General features: G+C 41.8%; 1 protein-coding gene across 3 annotated transcripts in view; it reads left to right on the top strand.

Annotated features, from left to right (window-relative positions):
• Positions 1-3,328: 3,328 nt before the first annotated feature.
• PECAM1 (platelet and endothelial cell adhesion molecule 1) overlaps positions 3,329-20,938 on the top strand; it is a 102,961-nt gene continuing 85,351 nt past the window's right edge. For all 3 annotated transcript variants that reach the window (XM_036756978.1, XM_036756979.1, XM_036756980.1), the window contains exons 1-3: positions 3,329-3,609; positions 3,694-3,720; positions 15,096-15,389. In XM_036756978.1, the coding sequence (XP_036612873.1) occupies positions 3,576-3,609; positions 3,694-3,720; positions 15,096-15,389 (355 nt within the window). In that variant the 5' untranslated portion in view covers positions 3,329-3,575. The remainder of the gene's footprint in view (positions 3,610-3,693; positions 3,721-15,095; positions 15,390-20,938) is intronic.

Raw genomic sequence — 20,938 nt, forward strand, 5'->3', positions numbered from 1 at the left:
AGAGAGACAGAGACAGAGACAGACAGAGAGAAAGAGAGAGACAGAGAAGACAGAAAGAGACAGAGAGACAGACAGACAGAGACAGAGAGACAGAGAGACCATACAAGAACTCCCTCTGCCTTGAAAAGCTATAAAAAATTAATCTTCAGCTCTGAGTCCCCCAGCCAGAGAAATGCTCTGGCAAAACACCATGGCTGTAAATTGCTATCACAAGTGCTCCCTTCTGGCCCTTCTCCAATATGTTTGAGCATAGCCACACACGTTTCATCTATGCAATGTTTATTTCTCTGTCTCTCTATCTCTGTCTCTGTCTCTCTCTTTCTCTGATTTTCAACTTTTTATTTTTGTCTTCTTCCTTGATATCTACATACATCACCACAACATGCCTGTTAGGGCTGATCCTAGGATTCCCACCCTTTTCATATTTATTATCTTTATTATCTTTATTTTATTATATTTAAAAGACAACATAAACAGAAATGCAACCTGGGCTTCTGTGGACATGCCTAGTTCTAACATGGAGACACCCTTGAACAATTTGCCTGTTGTGGAGCCGGCTATGTCCCCTACCACATGGGAGGGAAGAGTCTCCTTTGATTGGCTGCCTATGTCTTTAAAACTGGCAAGACTGAGTCATTTGTTCTTTTTGGCTACTCTCTTCTCCACCATGTTTTCTGATGTGCCAGCCTGGATGCCATGAACTGAACCAGTGAAAGGGGAAGAAATGTCCTTCCCCTCCTCCCTAGCTTTTATCCTCAGCTCTGAGAAATGGGCCTGGGGAGTGTTTGTTTCTGTTCTGTGTTGTTTGTGCTCTTCAGTTTCAGGTGCTAAACATCATCCTCATGGGGCTGGGAGTCTGAGCCATGGTTCAGCTTTGGAGCTAGGATTGCAGGTGGGGTGGTGCAGCCAGCCAGGATGGCATGGAAGCTCTGAGAAGCCAGGGTGCTTTTGACTCGAGCCCATGGCAGGTTTTGGACTTGGAACTGGAACCAAGCTAAACTATGAACCTAATCCTCTTTCCCTCCCCAGACACAGAGAGGACATTGTACCTCCACTTGTTGGGAGTGTGTTTGTATATTTACGATTATGCTTTCTGAAGTAAATATTTCTAATTTCCAATCTGACTCTTTGTGGCTAATAGAAATGGGGTACAGGAGCATACTCCCTATACTTGGGGGAGGAACACAGTTACTGGGGGCTGAATCCAACGGCAGAGAACCTAGACCCCCAAATCCCTTTAACGGTACTGGAGAACCCAAAGAATGGAGTGTAACATAGCTGACTTTCAGGCAGTGGAGACCAACGTAGTGTGTTACAGAAAGGTAAGAAAACTCTTAAGAACTGAAGGTAAATTTCAGAAAATAAGGGTACACACACAGGCTCTGAAGAGAGACAGAGGGGAAGAGAAGAAAGAAAAAAAATAAAAAAAATCACTCTTCCTATGGGTCTGTAGGCTGGGAGGTGGGTTTTGGTGGCATCTATCCCAGTATGCCTAGTGCACAATCTGTCCACACAGCTCTGGCTCTAGAGTCTGGCACCAAATCTTACAGCTGAACAGCTTCCTCTTTCCCAGGAGACAGTCTTCAGCTCAGTAACTCAGCACACACACACCTCCCCCATATCCCAACACACACACACATGCACTTGTACACCACACACACACACACACACACACACACACACACACACATACACAGACACAGACACATACCACGAACACATGTACGTACACAGCCACTCTTCTACGTTAATGCATTCTCCAGTGGCCCGCCATCCTTTAGTCTGGGAGAATGAATCCACAAGTCACATCAAATCCCTTCAATTAGTCCCTAGGTTAGGGCAAATCCCTGGTGATTGAGGAGGGAAATGCTGGTGTGATTTCTGCCAGAATCAACAGGCCTTCATCTCCACTGTCCTGATCTCCTTGACAGCACCAAGATGGTACTATGTATATATTATGCTTGTACATATTGTACCCTCCCCCCCCAAACAAACAAACCAGAATGTGGCACAAAAACACAAAAACACATCCTACCCTTCTTGTACTTATTCCGCATTTCAGTAAAATCACAGGAAAAGAGAGCGACAAGACAAGCAGACAGACACAGAAACAAACACAGCCAGAAACAAACAAGCAAACAAAAAACAAAACAAAACACATGCATGCATACCCAGACAAACTGAGATAAGAAGACACACACAAAACCTGATGGATTCAGCAACATCAAGTTTTGTAAGCCAAAAAAAGTAAACGCAGAGAGCTGTGTAGAAAAAAGGAAACAGGGCGGGGAGGCTTAGATTTTTGCAATGTCTGTGTTCCTTTGACTGTGGGCATCAGATTAAGTTATCATTGCTGTGTGCTGATGAGTTCTGTAGCACTTTAAAACAGCCCTCACTGGACCAGGAAGCATCTTTTCTGTTTATTTTTGAAATAAGAGATTATATTCCAACAGAATGCTAAAGGTTTTTTTTTTTCCTTTCTGCAGCATGTAAAGGAATGATATAAGTTTTGGAAATTTACTTTGGATACATAGCACATCAGCCAGATGCTTCTAGTTCTCTCTCTCTCTCTTTCTCTTACACATCTCATCAAAAGCTCCCCAAATTACCTTATTCCACTGGTCCTGAAAATTACTTCTTAAAACCAGTATTTCTAAAATTCAGGTCAAATCCTTTTTTGTTTATTTCCTTTGGTTGGCTGGGGAGTTGGAATATAGAATGGGAGGGAAAACCAATTTGGTTATAGCACCATTAGAAACAAATGAGTTAGTCATAAGGCCTTGAATTGAAGTTCCACCCCTGCCACTCTTGGGCACCTTTCTTAGCTTCAGTCTTCTCCTCTATAACATGGTGATACCAGTGAATGTCCCAGGATTGTAAAGTACTTTTTACTTTACTGGGGAACTGTATAGATGTGACAGTATGATAAATTAGCAAACCTTGATGATTCTGGCAAAGCAAAGCTTTTTTTTTTTCCCTACCAAGGGATTAGTAATAAGGAAATTTTTAAAATCTAGATCTATGCACATTTTAAAATAGGAATAGTACAAGGGGAAGAAATATCTTTCTGTAAGTCAGGGGAGAAGTCTCCCTGGATGGAAGGCAGAAATTGGAAGGTCCCTTCATTAGAAAATGAGGGAGTTCCCACTCCTTCCCCACTCTCTCCCCACTCTAGGAGAGCCAGAAGGAAGATTGACAGGTGTGCCAAGACAAATGTCATTTCTGCTGCTTGTTTTCAAATATACTTTAAGAAACTAAACAAAGAAAATTAGTTCAGCAGCCCCTCAGGAAAAGGCCAGTCATTTCCTGAGTAGCTATCAAACCCGGCCAGAAACTCATTGTTTCCAGTTTCCAGTAATGGCAGCTATTACCTGACCAGTGAGTGCCACTGGTCGTTCGCTATTCACAAAGAGGAAAAACCTTCCAAGGGTGAATCTTAACTTTTCACACTAAGGCTTGCTCATCTATTACCCTTTTTGAAGAGAACCTTTCTTACCAGCCCCCTGGTCGGACTTAACCTTCAGCGAAGGAACACTCCCAGAGTCTTGACTGGGCAACTATTACTCCAAGACAAGATGTATCTGGCTCTTCTGGGGATACTTTGGTTCTGTAAGTTTTAATTTTCATCTTAGTCCTTAAATTTTGTAGGACTTGAAGCTTCTGAGATAGTGACATTTTGTCTTTTTTTTTCAGGTCCAAGACTGAAAGGTCAAGAAAACTGTAAGTTGTGGAATTTTCTACCTCTTTCTCCCCTTTCCGTCTTGCCCAGGATCTTGTCTAGGATCATAGATTTAGAGCCAAAGAGAGTTTGGAGATCATGTATTCTAACCCTCTCATCTTAGAGAGGCAGAAGGAGGTCAGACAGCCTTCCTTCTGCTACCTCACAGTGCCTACTTGAGAATTTTACAAATTACAATTAAGCTGATTTGTTGACATTTTTAATGGTTGGATAAAAGGCCAGGAGCTTGTCTTTTGGAAGATAAGAAAGAGATGTAAAAATATGATCCTATTAGCACACATGTTTAAAAAAAAGGGTTTTGCTTAGTCCAAAACACTTGCATTTAAATAATAATGTTTGAAATGTCATGAAAATTCTAATTCCAAGCAGGCAGCTGTTTGGTTTTGGGAAAAAGTGAGCCACCTCATAATTTTTATTTTCTCTTTCTACTGCCAATCTCATTCCCATTCAACACACAAAGGGTTTTTTTAGACACCAGCAGAGCTTAAGTGATTAGTCAGTCATGGCTGTGATTTTTTTCTTCTTCACAGACAACAGATTGGGTTTATGTTTGATCCCAACACCAAGTAACTCAGAATCTTGTGATTAGGAGAATAAGGAGTGTGTGTGTGTGTGTGTGTGTGTGTGTGTGTGTGTGTTTGTGTGTGTGTGTGTTTGTGTGTATCTTTGAAGATTTATTGACAAAGTGAAAATTATGTATTTGGAAATTTGGTTTGGAATATGAAATATATGTGAAATAAGGTTTTTATTTTAGCATTTTGAAAGAGTTTGGCATATTTAAGTAGGTCTGGGAACAAGAAAGGAGAACTTTATATAGGGTGGAGTTCAGTTGCTGAATGAGGGGGAAGTAAAACTGAGGCTCTGGAAAAATGGTTGAAAGTGTGTTGTGGTTAAATTGGCCTTTAAGTTCAAATTATTTGAGTATCTTCTGGGGAGGCAATGTGGAATAGTAGAGAGAGCAGTGGCGTTAGAGTTGGGAAGAACTGGGTTCAAATCCTGTCTCAGACAATTATCAGTTATGTGACTGTAGGTGAATCAGTTCATTTCTCTGTGCTCTCTCTCTCCCTCCCTTCCTCTCTCTCTCTCTCTCTCTCTCTCTCTTCCCCCCCACCCCCTGCCACTTTCTCTCTCTATATTTTAAGGGTGAACTTTTAGTACTTTCCAAAGTACTTTCACCAAAATTTGATTTTTATGGTAACCTTGCAAGATAAGTCAAGCAAGCATGATTATCTTTATTTGACACATGAGGACACTAAACCCCAGAGAAGTATGTTTTTCAAGGTTATTTAGTGAATTAGTGGCGGCATGGGGATTAGAACACAGGTCTTCTGTTTTACAATCTACTTACCTTATCCATAAACTGGGAACAATATAAGCTAACCTAATCACTTGTCAGGAAAACACATCCCCCAGGTCTCGAATGCTCTCCTTCATCTTAGAATCTCTGGTTTCCTTCAAGTCTGGACTCAGGAACCACCTTCTGCATGAGGCCTTTCCTGGTCCTTCCAGCTGCTTTTCCTGCTCAAGTTACCCCGAATCTGTGTGTCGTATATGTTTATAGGTGTATATATGTACACACATACCTCTCTCTCCTCTTTCCTTCAGAATATAAGCTCCTTAGAGGGAGGGATTCTTTCAATCTTATCCTTGCTTCCTCAGTGCTTACCATAGTGTCTGACACACAGCAGATAGATGCTTAATAAATGCTTGTTGATTGATGAGGTGAGAAAGTCTTTTGAAAAATTGAAATTCTTTCCTTTTGCATGGTCTTGGTAAGTTTGGCAAAAATTCCCAGGCTCTTGGTTCTGTATCTGTTTTTTAATTTAAGTAGCAATGTACATTTAAAGCAGCTAGGTGGTGCAATGGATAGAGAGCCGGGCTTGGAGTCAGGAAGATGTGAGTTCAAATGTGGCCTCAGACACTTACTTGCTGTGTGACCCTCGGCAAGTCACTTAACCCTCTTTGCCTCAATTTCCTCATTTGTAAAATGACCTGGAGAGGGAAATGCAGACCACTCCAGGATCTCTGCCAGGACCCCTCCCCCGAAAAAAAAAAGGGTTCACAAAAAGTCAGTCATGACTGAAGTGACTAAACAATTAACAACAGCAGTGCACATTTAGACTAGTCACTTCTCTCTAGGCCTCAGTTTCCTCTTTGGTAAAATGAGGTGACTGGGTGATCTCTAAAGCTTCTTCCAGTTCTGATAGTCTATGACTGCAGTCCACAATCAGGAGGACATTTGTTCTTAGTTGGAAATGGTGGAGGATTTCCCTTCCCCCAGTAATGAGGAGAGGAAGAGATCTGCTCGACTGGACCCACTCATTCCATCTCGGTGGATTATCTTATGAGTCAGTGAGATGGCTGACCAGGAGCAGGGACACACACAGTCTAGGGTCAGGCAGCTGAGGGAAACTAATTGGTTCCCACGGCGATTGAAAAACATGACTTCAGCCTTATAAGATTCAGCTCGAAACCAACAGAACTGACCAGCTGCATATGTGAATGACTAATCGCATGGATATCGTTTAAGTCCAGAAAGTTGGGTGGAGATGTGGATGTCAAAGAACAGTGGAGGAAGGCAGCAGAGAGTGGGCTAGTTAGGAGTTCGTCCCTGGTGGCTGTAATGGCAACAGGCCCGCTGTCTTACTGCCAACGAGCCGCAGAAGAAAAAGAGAAAGAGAGTTGGGACCCAGGAAGGGAGGGAAACATTTACCGTGGCCCAGTGGCACCAATTTTCGTACAGATGAGCCTGGTTCTTAAGGAAAGCCCGTGCCTCAGCTGCTGGCTGATGGTCTTATGTGCTCATAGGTCATAGCATTCTCTCAGGCACGGACCCTGGCCACTGCTTCTCCTTGAGAACTGGGAAGAGAAGAGAAGAGCCATGGGTTGGAGAACTGTTGAAGCCCAGTGCTGTGATAGACAGATTTCTAGAGCGCCTCTCATTCAATTCTTATTCAAAACATGAATCTTATCGACATCATCTACAAATGGTCCCTCTGGCCTCTTCTTGAAGACTTGCAGTGATAAGGAACTTAGAGTAGTCCATTCTATTTTTAAAAACAGCTCTGATTATTAGGAATTTTTCTCTTATGCAGGATGTCCCCAAAATCTTCAGTTTTAAGATTTAATAGTTTATTGTTGTTTAGTTATTTTTTCAGTCATGTCCTATTCTTCGTGACCCCTTTTGGGGTTTTCTTGGCAGAGATACTGGAGTGGTTTGTCATTTCCTTCTCCCATTCATTTTACAGACAAGGAAACTGAGGCAAACAGGGTTAAGTGACTTGCCCAAGGTCATACAGCTATTAAATGTCTGAGACCAGGAAGACAAGTCTTTCTGACTTTAGGCCCAGCACTCTATCCACTGCTCTGCCGTTTGATAGCTTAAGGCTATTAAATTAATAATAATTAAAGCTTTAAAATGCACTAAGATTTTTTGGATACCCTATGTTAATCTTTTATAACCTTCACCCACTGGTCTCAGTTCAGCCTTCTGGGATCAAGCAGAAGTCTAATCCCTCCCTCATATCCTAGAAACTATCCTATCCTTTCTACATCTTTTCTTCTGTGGTAAAGCATCACCTCCTTCCTCCCCACTACCTCCCATTCCTCTTTCAAGGACAAAAACCATTCAAATACTTGATGAAAACTAGTTAAGTGGCTCAGGCAGGGATAGAGCGCTGTACCTGGAATCAGGAAGACCTGAGTTCAAATCCAGCCTCAGACACTTATTAGCAGTATGACCCTGGCCAAGTCATTTAACCTTTGCCAGCCTTGATTTTCTTATCTGTAAGATGAGGATAATAACAGCACCTAACTCCCAGGGTTGAAAGAATATCTGTGAAGTACTTCACAGTCCTTAAAGCCCTATATAAATGCTAGTTGTTATTATTATGATGTTAAAATTGTGTCTTGTTCTGGTCCCCCTGGCTACCTCACCGCCCTCCCCCCACCCCCAGTCTGTATTATAAGTTTATAAGTTGGTTGATTGTGGTCCTTCGTGCTTGAAGAGGACCAAAATGACATCATTACGTTGGGGTCAAGGTCCAGACTGATCAGACCAATATGAGCTCTACCACAGGTTGGACACAAATAGTCCATATGAACATTTGGAGTGAAGACGTCTTTAAATTTGCACATCTCACATTTTTTTTTTTGAGCTACTGAAATTCTGTTTTGCTCATAGAGCACAGCGCCTTCATTGGTGCAGGTATGCCAAGCTGGGCGATCCTGTGCCAGTGTCTCCCATGTCTCATAATCGATCCTAAAATTCTTCAGAGATCTCATGGAGTGTCCTCATATTGCTTCTTCTGACCTCCATGTGAGTGCTCACCCTGTGTGAGTTCTCTGTAAAATAGTCATTTAGGCAAACATGTGTTTGGCATTTGAATAATGTAGCCAGTCAGCTCATTGGAATCGCACTCTCTGCATTAGAATTTGAATGTTTGGCAATTCAGCTTGAGAAAGTACCTCAGTGTCCAGTACCTTTTTATAAGTTTACAAGTAGTCACTGTATGATAGCAACAGCAGAAGGGAAACCTAGAAATCTCAAAGACCAAAGGAGCATAATTTGCAGATTGTATCATCTATTAACCAAAAATCACATCCTAGTAAATATGTGCTGAATCAGGGAGGAGCCAACTAGGCTTTACTGTCGGGGGCTTTCGGTCCCTGATATATATATATATATAAATCTCAGCTAAGTTTCCAGCAGTAAGACCGGCAGAACACCAACAAGGGCTGAGAATTTGAAGTGATGTGGACATGTTAACTTTAAAATTTTCCTGATAACCTTGACATGATTTGCATATGTTAATGAGCTAAACTCAAGGTGGCACAGATCAGAGTTAGTCTGTTCTCCCCTGAAAAACCCTATAAAAATGAGGCCCCAAATTCCTGAGCACTTTTCCGTCGCCTAAAGGTCCATGCTGCTTGAGTGCCCCCAATTCTAATCCATGGTTACATGAGAGATTATCTGTGCCTCTCCCTTTCTCCATCTTCTTCCCCATGCTGCCTGCCTTCCTTCATAACCATATCCCTATCCCCACACCACCTGCCTCTGCACCTCTTTTAGCCGCTTGTCTCTGTACTCTCTGTTTCTTATGAAAGTGTAATTGTGGTCTTGTTCCCTGCTGCCATCATAGTTTTACTGGGAAGTACCCAAAGAATTGATTATGCCTGCTCCATATCATGATTTCATAAATTAATTATCAATTCATCATTATTATTTATTATGATGTCCCCTATCATGATGTCCCCTTTAGATCTTTCTTTCTCAGGTCCTCACCTCCCAATTTTTCGAAGAAGAAAAGTCTTTTAACTAGCTTCCAGAATACATAACTGTTCTTCAGAGCCTTACATTTCTAGTTGTACCCCAGTGGTCCCATAGGCAATCCTGTTGCCAGTTTTTCCAAGAAGAAAAATGAGAATACGCTTCATTGATACATTAGTGTCTGAGAAATAGGCTCTACCAGGAACGGCAGTGGAAAGAGGACTAGGTCAGAGGATCTGGGGTTGAATCTCCGATCTGTCCTGTGTGTGCTCCCTTGTGTGATCTTGGGCTTCGTTTCTTTGGGTCTCAGTTTCCCTCTTTGTAAAATGAGAGTGCTGGACTAGATGACTTCCTAAGACCCATTCTATCTCTAAATGTAAGACTTCTAGGTTGAGGTCTATGAGCCTTAGCAAGATGGAGCCCTCATTCAACAGGTATTTCTTGTTGTCTAGTCAAAGAATTCAGAAATAATACCACTACCCTCCATGATCCAGTAACATCAGCCTCCTTGCTGCTCCTTGCACAAGACTCTGCATCGCCCCACTCGGAGTGTTTTTGCTGGCTGTCCCGTGTGTGTGGCACTTTCTCTTCATCTCTGCTTCATGGCTCTTCTGGCTTCAAATCCCAGCCAAAATCTCTGCTTAGCAAAAAACCTTTCCTTCTCTCCCTTAGGCTAGTGCTTTCTCTCTGTTGTATATCTGCAGTTTATCCTGTCTTTGTCTTTTTTGTACATAGTTGTTTACATGTTTTCTTTCCTGTCAGATTATTAACTCTTCAAGGGTAGGGAGTGTTTTTTTTTTTTTTGCATTTCTTTGTATTAACACATTATCTGGCACATAGTAGGCGCTTAATAAATGCTTTTCGACTGACCGAATAAGAAAATGCAGCTGTTGGGTGCCCACTCCAATGTTTAGTTTAAATCAGTTTAACTGAACAGGTAGTCATAGAGCCCTCACTGTGGGTTCAGATTCATAAAGGGTACAAAAGAAATATGAAAAATTGTTCATGAATCAAAGAGTTAACTCTCTAATATGCCACAAAGCTTCCTAAGCTCATCCACAGTAGTTAGGGGCACCAGGTAGTAGGATCCTTATTCTGGGGACCAGGAACAAAGAACAGAGGTCACACTTCAGGAAGTGGAACATGAGAACACAGGCAGCTTCCATTATAGATCAGAGCCAGGATTCTTTGCCAGGAGTGGTTGTAAAGGATATAAGATGTTAAAGGGGAAAGGCATCCTCCCTGAAACTAGCCTTTAGGTTAATCCATATGCCAGTGGCTCCTACCTAGCGGCCATTTATTGTTGAGTTATTACAGTTTTGTTTTGGAATCCGTTTTTTTCTGTCCCACCTTCCTTTTGGGTCTCTACCTAATGAGTTCCGTAAGTTGGTTACCATAAGTTGTGAGATACTCTGGATGCTGCACAGGCATCTCAAGCTCCATATGTCTAAAACAGAACTCATTATCTCCCTCCTCAACTCAGCCTATTCCAAACTTCCCTATTTCTATAGAAAGTACCATCATTCTTCGGTTTCCCAGATCTGTAACCATGGAGTTAGCCTCAACACTTCATGTTCCTTCACCTCATATATCTGATCAGTTGCTAAATCTTGCTGTCTTTGCTTCTCACTTCATCTCTTCCAATCAGCCCTTCTGTCTACTCACATAGCTGTAACCACTTTAGTTCAGGCCCACATCACCCCTCATTAGATTATTGAAATGTCCTCCTCATCACTTTCCAGTCTCTCCTCACCTCAGGCTGTCCTCAGGCCACACTTACTGCTGTATAACCCTGGCAAGTCACTTAACCTCTATGCCTCAGTTTCCTCAACAGTAAAATGGGGATAATAATAGCTCCTATATCATAGGGTTGTTGTGAGCATCAGTACCTGGCACATAATATGCATTTAATAAATGCATATTCACTTCCTGCCTCCCTCCCCACCTTGCTGCCCAAGTGATTCTCCGTGCTACTCCCCATTCAATAAATTCTAATGGCCCCCTGTTTTCTCTAGAGTAAAATACAAACTCTGTTTAGCTTCTAAAGCCTTTCACAATCTGGCCCCAATCTACCTTTCCAGCCACACTGGACACGACTTCCTCTCCCACAGTGCTGATCCAGTCAAAAGTCCTTCTTTCTGTTCCTCACGTATTTATTCCTCTATCTCCCATCTCTGCTTTTGTCTCTCATGTCACCAAAGTACTCCTTCCTCACCTCAAGCTCATAGAATTCCTTTATTCTTTCAGGATGTAGGTTATGCACACTCTTCTGCATGAAGCCTTACCTGATCTCTGCTGCATCCCCCCACCCCCAACTACTAGTGTCCTTCCTCCCTAACTACCTTGTATTTCTTAGTATTTATTCTTTTTGTCTTTATTCTGTATATCTTTATATATCTTAACAACTGCCCTCCCCCCACTCTGATCTCCAGTTTTGGTACTGAATCAAGTCATCTTGGTCGTTGTTCCTGAATGTGGCATGTCAATCTACTCCCCTGCAGTCTTACTTATTATCCCTTAATTTTATGGACCAAAGTGCCCTTCCTCAGCCTCTACTCTTCTATGTATATTATCTTTCTCTACTGGAATATTAGTTCTAGGGACTTTCTTTACTTTGGGACTTTTATCCCTGGCACTTAGTACAGTGCTTGGCCTTACTTGATAAATGATTTATCATCCATCCGTTCATATGTAAGCTTATTATTAAATGTAAGTTTTTTGAAAGAAGAGATTATTCATTTTTTGTATTTTTATTCTCAACTCCTAGCAAGGTTCCTGGAACTTGGTAGACCAGGAGCTGGCCAGCCCAATCCTGTCCAATGCCTATGACCTAAATGATTTTTACATTTTTATGGTGGGCTATACAAAAATAGGCCTGGTTAGATTTGATCCTTGGCTGTAGTTTGTCTATAGTAGATGCTTAATAAATGCTTTTGATGGATTGGTTTTATTTGTTTCTAAGCTTACTTTGTTCAAGTTTCATAGGGGACTTCCTCATTCAAATATACTGGAATTTAGGAAACATGTCAATCGATCAACCAACAAGCATTTACTTATTATATACCAGTAACTTGGTATACAAAGACAGGTGTAACTGTCCCTGACCCCAAGGTGCTTACATACATAGAAAGATGTGAAATAGATATGAGGTAATTTGGGGGTGAGGGAGGCACAGGAAAATTTTCATGTAGGTGGTGGTACTTCATCTGAATTTTGAAGGAAACTTAGGCATCCTAAAAGGCTAATATGAGAAGGGAATACACTTCCAGCGTGGCAGACAGTAGAGACATGGAACATCGTGTGTGAAAAACAGTAAGAAAGACAGTCACCTGGACCATAGAGTGCACGAAGGAGAATGATATGTGTGACATGCTTTGGGAGATACAGTAGTCCTCCCCACCTCCACTCCCCTAGACACTGACATTTTCCCTAGACATCTATTTCTATACTTTGCAAGTTTGGTATTGCTGAGCCTAAAAAGCAGGTTACATTTACAATGAAGCTGGAAAGGTAGCTTGATGCCAAGTTATGAAGGGGTTTGAATGCCAACAAAGGAATTTGTATTTGACCACGTAGATGATATGAGAGGCAGCATGCCCTAATGGATAGAACTGGCCTTGCATCTAGGAAGACCTGGGCTTAAGTCTTGCCTCTGACACGGACTGGCCATCTAACTCTAGGCAAGTCACTTAACCTCTCAGAGCTCTAGACAGCTTTCCAAGACTCTCCAAGACTATAAGTTGCAGAAAAGGTGCCGAGTGTCATGGGTGGAAGTTCCCCTCCCCCTGCTCTGTGAACTCTTTACACCAGTGAAACCCCAGGTCCTCTTCTTGTCCTCTATATGTAACCCTAGGAATTATAAGGAACCAATGGAGTTTATTGAAGAGGGGAAATTATTTTGGTAGCTAAGTTGAGGGTGGCTTGCAGTGGGGAGAGATTTGAGGCAGGGCCACTAACTAGGAGGCTGCCTCAACAATCTGGGTGAAGAATGAGGAGGCTCTGACCTAGAATAGTGGCTGCGTGAGTGGGAAGAAGGGGATAGATGTTAACGAGGCATGGAGGTAGAAATGGCAAGACTTGACAATTGCATAGACCTGTACAGGGAACGTGAGTGAGGAGTGGAGGATGACGCTAAAGTTGTGAATGTGCATGATCGGAAGGATGGTGTCCTGAAGAGAAATGGAGATGTTCAGAAGAGAATTTTGTGGAGAATGATTGAGAGTTCTGGTTTGGATATATAGAGTTCTGTATATGGCGAAGTCAGCAAATGAGAGGAGAGAGAGAGGAGAGGAGGGGATAGAGCCTTGAAGAGCACCCATACTTGGCAAGGGCATGATATGGAAGAAGAGCCATCAAAGGAGAATAAGTCAGACGATTAGGTAGAGAATGAGGAGAGAACTATGTCATGAAAACTCAGAGAGGGGAGAATATTCAGGAGAGTACGATCAACAGAGTCAGATGTTGAAGAGAGGTTGAGAAAGATGAGGACTGAGAAGAAGCCCACAGATTTTGAAATTCAGAGATCATTGGGATTTTTGGAAAGGGGAATGATTAGTTAGGAGCCGGATTGCAAAGGGTCTAAAAGTGAATGATAAAAAAATGAAGGCAATAAATATAGTCATTTTTTCCTATTAGTTTATCTGAGAAGGAGAGGAGAGATATGGGACAGTAACTTGAGGAGATGGTCAGATCAGGTGAAAGATTTTTATGTTTGGGGTAGGTGGTTGTATTTGTAGGCAGCAAGCAGAGAAAGAACCAGGAAAAGATTGAAGATCGGAGATAAAGAAGTGATAATTGTAGGGGCTCTCACTAAGACATCCATGTTTACATCTTCTATGGTGATGGACAGTTAATTTGTTTAATTGCCTACAAGCTCTATGATGGACCATATATCTGACATTTGAGGATCACAAGGTACCACAGGGTAATGAGATTTTCAGCCATAGCAACTCTCAAGGACCATCTATTAAGTTGGGAAAGAAGTTGCAATTTATGTTGGTATAGAGTATAACTAACCCTGAGGAAATCATGGATCCTTGACGTATTAAACTATACAATCATTTCTTCTCTCAACTTTCCCTTTCCAGACTGAAAAGTCCAAGTTCTTTTAGTTAGGTGGTTCCTCACCCCCAACAAAACCCCACAAACTCCACAAAACCTCACAAAAACAAGAGTGACAACAAGAAAACAATCATTTGAACTACCCTTCTTTCTTTGAAGACTTTGCTTCTTGTAATGACCAGAATGTCTGTGTTCTTAGTGCAGACCCACCCTATTTTAACTTAAATAAAGACAAAGTAGAGAGGTAGCATGGGGCAGTTGTTAAAAATTTGATATTGGAGTTGATAAGACCAGGAGTCAAGCCTTGCCTGTGATTGGTACTGTGTGTGATCTCAAAGTCCCCAGACAATTCTCCAGGACTGAATTGCAGAGGAGTTGCTCTTTCACAGTGAGGGGGAGCTTCTATATTGAATATCCCCTACATTGATGAAATCATTGATTTGGGAAAGGTGGGGCCACTACCATCAAAACAGAACAAGGTTGTATTTTCCACATCAGCCAGAGGAGAAGCAAGTTAGAGTATAGGCTTATTTGGAAGGGACCTTAAACATCATCTAGTCCAATTTCTTCATTTTATAAATGGGGAAACTGAGGCCTGGAGAGGAGCAGTGGTTTGCTCAAAATTACTGAGTTGTGGGTAGCCTTGAAAAATGGAGGAAAAAAATTGATTGTTTAAAAATTGGTCACAGATCCTTTAAAAACTAAATGAAACAATTTCCATCAGTAACGATTCAGGCTAGCACTTTGTTCCAGTAGAGGCAGGCCTGAGGTTGGAGCAGGAGCATTCATAAACTCATAGACTTAGAGCTGGTAAGGGTCTTTATGATTATCTAATCCAACCCCCTCTTTTTCCAGTAAAGAAACTGAGGTTCAGAGGTTATGACTTGCTGATTATCAAAGATTTCAAGACTTAAGGGCCCTGGGAAAGGAATCTAAAATCATGACTGCATTAAGCGAGAGTCATTTTCCCAGATAGACAATGTCATTTCTTACTGAAATGATTTTCCCCTATCTTTCAACATTCAGCTTTCACCATCAACAAGATCGAGATGAAAGCAGAACCAGGCTGGGAGGTGGAGAATGGGAAGAACCTCACTCTGAAATGCCTCGTGGACATCAGCACCACCTCTAAGTTTCTGTCTCAGCACGAGGTCCTCTTTTATAAGGACGATATTCTGCTCAAAAACGTTACCTCCTGGAATAAAGAAGAGGGCTTTTTTATTCAGGCTGTTCGGATCTATGACGGAGGGAATTACAAATGTACCGTGATTCTGAACAACAAGGAGAAAACCACGAGAGATTATGCTGTTTCAGTAAAAGGTAAGTGCATTGCCATGGGATGCTGCTAAGTCAGCAGAAGCTTAAGTTTGCCAATCCTGTCTATGTGAAGTCTATCAACCAGCACTTATTATGTGCCAGGAACCATCAGAGGCTGTAAGAGATAGGAAAATTTTCAACCATCTGGAAGTAATGTGGTACAGTAGAAAGAGCAGCAGCTCTGGGGTGGAGGACCTGGGTTCACATTTCACCTCTGAGCCTTCTTTATCTGTATGACCTCATGTAAATCACTTAACCTCCCTGGGCCTCAGTTTCCTCCTCTGTAAAATGAGAGAGTCAGACTAGATGGCTACTGATAATCAAAAAATAGTTCAAATTCAACCTCAGATGCTCACTAGCTGTGTGACCCTTGGGCAAGCCACTTCGCTTCTGTGTGCCTCAGTTTCCTCAACTGTAAGATGGAGATACTAACAGCACCTACCTCCTAGGCTTATTGTGAGGATCAAATGAGATGATATTTGTGAAAAAGGCTTAGCACAGCCCCTGGTGTGGAGGAGCCACCATATCAATGCTTGTTTCCCTTTCCCACTGATGTCCCTTCCAGCTCTAGATATACGATCACATGAATGCAAGGCCAAATACAGGGGTTCAGTTACTGGCTGAAATTTATAACAAAGGCAGGAACTTGGAGGGTGATTCATTTTTGTTATTGTTATTTAGTCGTTTTCAGTCAAGTCCAACTTTTCATGACCCCGTTTGGGGTTTTCTTGGCAAAGATACTGGACTGGTTTGCCATTTCCTTCTCTAGCTCATTTTGCAGATGAAGAACTGAGGTAAACAGGGTGTAGTGACTCGCCCAGGGTCACACAGCTTGGAAGTGTCTGAGGCCAGATTTGAACTCAGGAAGATGAGTCTTCCTGACTCTAGCCCAGCACTCTATGCGCTGAGCCACCTAGCTGCAAGACTGGGGGAGAACTGTGTGAACCTGTAGCTACGTACATGGATAGACAAGCAGGCAACACTGTGTAGGGGCATAGGCACTGTATCTGTAGTTAGAAGACCTGGGTTCAAATGCCAGCCCTGACACTTGGCTGCATAATTAAGCAAGTCACTTCCTTTTTCTGGGCTTCAGTTTCCTCATGTGTAAAATGAGGGGGTTAAACTGGATGTGTCGACAGACCTTCCCTCTTAGCTCTAAGACCTAAGGCACTAGGCAATAGCCGTTGATTTGAGTGTCTTGATGTTTGCATGACTGGAGAGGCAGCATAGTTTTATCCAGACAGCACTAGATAGGGAGTCAAGAGCTTTGGGTACTCATTTTGACTCTAACCTTTACTGTGTGATCATGATCCCTCTGAGTCTTGAGTCCCTTAGTAAATAAGCGCTTTTCCAAAGGACACAGGCAGACTTTATGAAACACTGTAGAACTGCTACTGTGAGGACTGCCTTGTTCTGACAAAGTATTACCCTCAATCAACTCTTCTCATGTCTGTTTCTATAGTACTGACCAATCTTATACCTGAAGTACTTTGAGATAGCTGTAAAATTAGTAAAAAACTAAGAGTGGTTTTCTTCCATTCCTTCCTTCCCTTCCTTCCTTCCTTCCCTCCCCCCTCCTTCCTTCCTCCTTCCCTCCCTTCCTTCCTTCCGTCCTTCCTTCCTTCCTTCCTTCCTTCCTTCCTTCCCTCCTTCCTTCCTTCCTTCCTCCTCCCTTCCTTCCTTCCTTCCTTCCTTCCTTCCTTCCTTCCTTCCTTCCTTCCTTCCTTCCTTCCTTCCTTTTTTCTTTCTTTCTGCAGGCAGATATTAGTAGGTAGACCTAGTCATAACTAATAATTGGTGCCTGGGACTCACTTGGGGCAGAATGAGACAGACACTGGAACAATGCTGTGGAGACTACTGTCCATAGAGGGATGACCATAGAGGGATAGACTGTGACAAGAGTTCACTTGGAATGTGGCCTTTCTAGGGGGAGGGAGGAAGCATGTTATGTTGTAGCTTCCACTTTCAGTTATTTTTGCTAACTAGGGGTTAAGTACAGTTGTTTCTGTTCTGCAAAAGGAGTACAAGTGCATTTGGCATTCTCTAAACTTTGGTCCCCTTGTGCAAGACTCCAGTTACCTCATCCTAGTTGTGTTTCAGGTAAACCCCCAAGTGTGGAGGGGGGGGAATATTTGTCATTAGAAGTCAAAAGTTCCACTCTTTTTTCCCATTCTCCTGTCTTATTAATAGGTGGGAAAGATCTTCAAATCTAAATTGCTATTACAGTTGCCAAAAGCCTTTCAGGAATAGCAATGATAATAGCTAATATCTGTATGGCAAAAAGCCCTATATTATTTCCCCATAATAACCCTATGAAGTAGGGATCACAAGCATTATTCTCCTTATTTTAAAGCTTCTGGGGCTCAGAAAGGCAAATCAGAAATGGTTTGCCCCATGTGACAGTTCTTAAATGGAAGAACTGGGACTTGGACCTGGGTTCTCTGATTCCAAATCTAGAGTTATTTCCACTACAGATTGCAACATGTGTCACCTCAATTTTACTTATTTTATAACAACCAATCAACCAATCAGCAAGCATATATTTAGTAATTACTATATGCAAGGAGCTGTGCTAAATACTAGAGATACAAAGACAAAAGAGAAGCAGTTCCTGCCCTCAAGGCACTTATATTTTATTTATATATGAAGTAATTGGGAGACACTAAGAGCTCAGGGACTGAGAAAGGCCTCATTTAGAGGTTATGACTTGAGCTGAACTTGAAGGAAATAAAGATCTTAAGAGGCAGAGGTAAGGAAGATGTGCAAAGGTATGGAGGTAGGAAGTGGAGTTCTGTGTACAGGGACCAGTAATTAGACCAATTTGGCCAAAATCCAGAGTGTGTGAAGAGTGGTAATGTTTAAGAAGCCCAGAAAGGTAGGCTTGACCCAGATTGTAATGTTGGGGTAGAATAAATAAGAGTTGGCACCTGATTGGATACAAGGCGTGAAGGAGAGGGAAGAATTGAGACAAGATAAGTAATACCTTACATTTTATGGTAGTTTAAGGTATTCAAAGCCCTTTATGAATATTATTTCATTGGATCTTCATAACAACCCTGTGAGGTAAGTACTATTATCTACGTTCTACAGATGAGGAAACAGCCTTACGTGACTCAACCGTTCTCATACAACTGGTAAGTGTAGGAGTTGGGACACTTTATGTGTCAAGTGTATTGGAAAAAAACCCTCTGTTATAGAAAATGACATTGTCAAGAAGCTATATTTCTTTGATAAAACCAAGGACAACAGATATATAAAGCATTCTTGTTGTGGTGGTGGTATTCAGTTGTTTTCAGTCAGGTAACCTTCGTGACCCCATTTGGAGTTTTTGTTTTTGTTTTGGCAGGGAAATTGGGGTTAAGTGACTTGCCCAAGGTCACACAGCTAGTGTGTCAAGTGTCTGAGGTTGGATTTGAACTCAGGTCCTCCTGACTCCAGGACTGGTGCTCTACTCACGGCATCACCTAGCTGCCCCATTTGGGGTTTTCTTGGCAAAGATACTGAAGTGATTTGCCATTTCCTTCTCCAACTCATTTTACAGATGAGGAAACTGAGGCAAACAGCATTAAGTCACACAGCTAGTAAGTGTCTCAGGCCAGATTTGAACTCTGGAGGATGACTCTTCCTAACTCTAGGCCCAGCACTCTATCCCTTGTACCACCTAATTGCCCACTTATAAAGCATAGAGATGAGCTATTCTCCATCTTGAAGACAATACAAGATTGAATAGGTCTCACAGTGGAGAGAATGCCAGGCCTGAAGTCAAGAAAACTCATCTTCTTGAGTTCAAATACAGCTTCAGACACTTACTAGCTGTGTGACCCTGGGCAAGTCACTTAATCTTGTTTGCCTCAGTTTCCTCATCTGTAAAATGAGCTGGAGAAGGAAATGGCAAACCACTCCAGTCTCTTTGACAAGAAAACCCCACATGGGGTTACAAAGAGTCAAACATGACTCAACAACAACCACAAAAGCTATAGCATAAAGAATTAAGGTTAAATGTGAGAGAAGAAATTGGTGACCAGGAAATTGTAAAATACGACCTCAGGAACTTTTGAGGGGTAACTTTAAAGTTATAATAGTATCAATCAGTCAGTTAATCAGCCCACATTTATTAAGCACCCGCAGTTTACCAGGTATTTTTCTAGATGCTAGGGATACAAAGACAAAAGAAAAAAATACCCCTTGTACTGATGGAGCTTACATCTGAATGTATTTAGGATTAGAAGGGAACCACGCAGTAGACACCATGTAGTCCGGCCACTTCTCTTTTCTACAAAAGAGAAAGTGGAAGTCCAGCGTGAAGTGATTTACAGGGTTATACTGAGTGAGAGTCAGGATTTAAACCTAGGTCCCCTTGCTTCAGATCCAATCCTCGTTCCTCTGTCCCGTGCTGCCTCTCCATTTCTATCTGTCCGACATCATTGAGCAGCCTGAAACCAGAAGGCTAGATCTGAGCGGCTCAACACTATGCCTTTTCTCTTGCTACTCTTGTGCAAGCAAGAATAAGAAAGGATGCTTTTGGGTCCTCAGGCTCACCCTGGTACCTGGCTTATGGTGAGCAGTTCAGTGGGCTTTTTGTCTTTGACAGACTCAAAGGCAAAGTGTAGAGATGGGTTCTCTCCAATGAACAAGACCAAAATGTTTTCTCCCTAATGGTCCTTGAATCAAGGCAGAAAGAATAATGGGTTCAGAAAGGACTAAATGGGATGAGGAGCATGATTGTCAGAGTCTAATTAGAGAGGCACACGCCAGGTCTTCTGATGAGCATGGCCTCTCTGCCTTTTAAATTTAAAAATCTTTGTTGATATTTGAATGATTTTCTGACCGCCTTACTCTTATTTGTTTCTAGTTGTACCATCTTCTCTCCCTTCCTTCCCCATGGGTATCGTATTTAAAACAAATAAATAAAATTGCATAAAACTGCCGAATAACAACCATATCTGTCATTTCTCATTCAACATCCATTAGTCCATTTCACCTTTCCTATATTAAGAGAAGGGAAAAATGGTTCCCTCTCTCTTAGAATCACTATTAATTGTTGCATTTAATCTGAGTTCCTCTGCCTTTTTTGTATTGTTTTCATTTCTATTATTTTAGTATTTGTGTCTGTTGTCCCCTGTTAGAGTGTAAAACTTCTTGAGATTATGATTATTTCATTCTTTGTATTTGTATCCCCAGTGCCTAGGTCATAGTAGGTGTTTAACAAAAGCTTGTTGACTGATTGAATAATTGTTTTCCTGGTTCTGTTCATTTCATTCTCCATCAGTTCATGTAAATGTTCCTATGTTTCTATGATTTCCTCATAAGCATACTTTAAAAAAAATACAATAGTACCTTCTACTATATTTATGTATAATGTTTTGCTCTGCCCAATTGACAGACACCTACTTTGTTTTCAATTTTTTACTTTTTACTTACAAAAAGTGCTACTATGAATATTTTGGCATACTGGGACTGTATTTTTATGCTTGGTTTCCTCAGGGTACATGCCTAGTAGTGAGATTGCTGGATTAAAGGATATGAACAGATTAGTCACTTTTCTCACATAA

This window comes from Trichosurus vulpecula, chromosome 4, assembly GCF_011100635.1.
Source record: "Trichosurus vulpecula isolate mTriVul1 chromosome 4, mTriVul1.pri, whole genome shotgun sequence".
Classification (NCBI taxonomy): Eukaryota; Metazoa; Chordata; class Mammalia; order Diprotodontia; family Phalangeridae; genus Trichosurus; species Trichosurus vulpecula.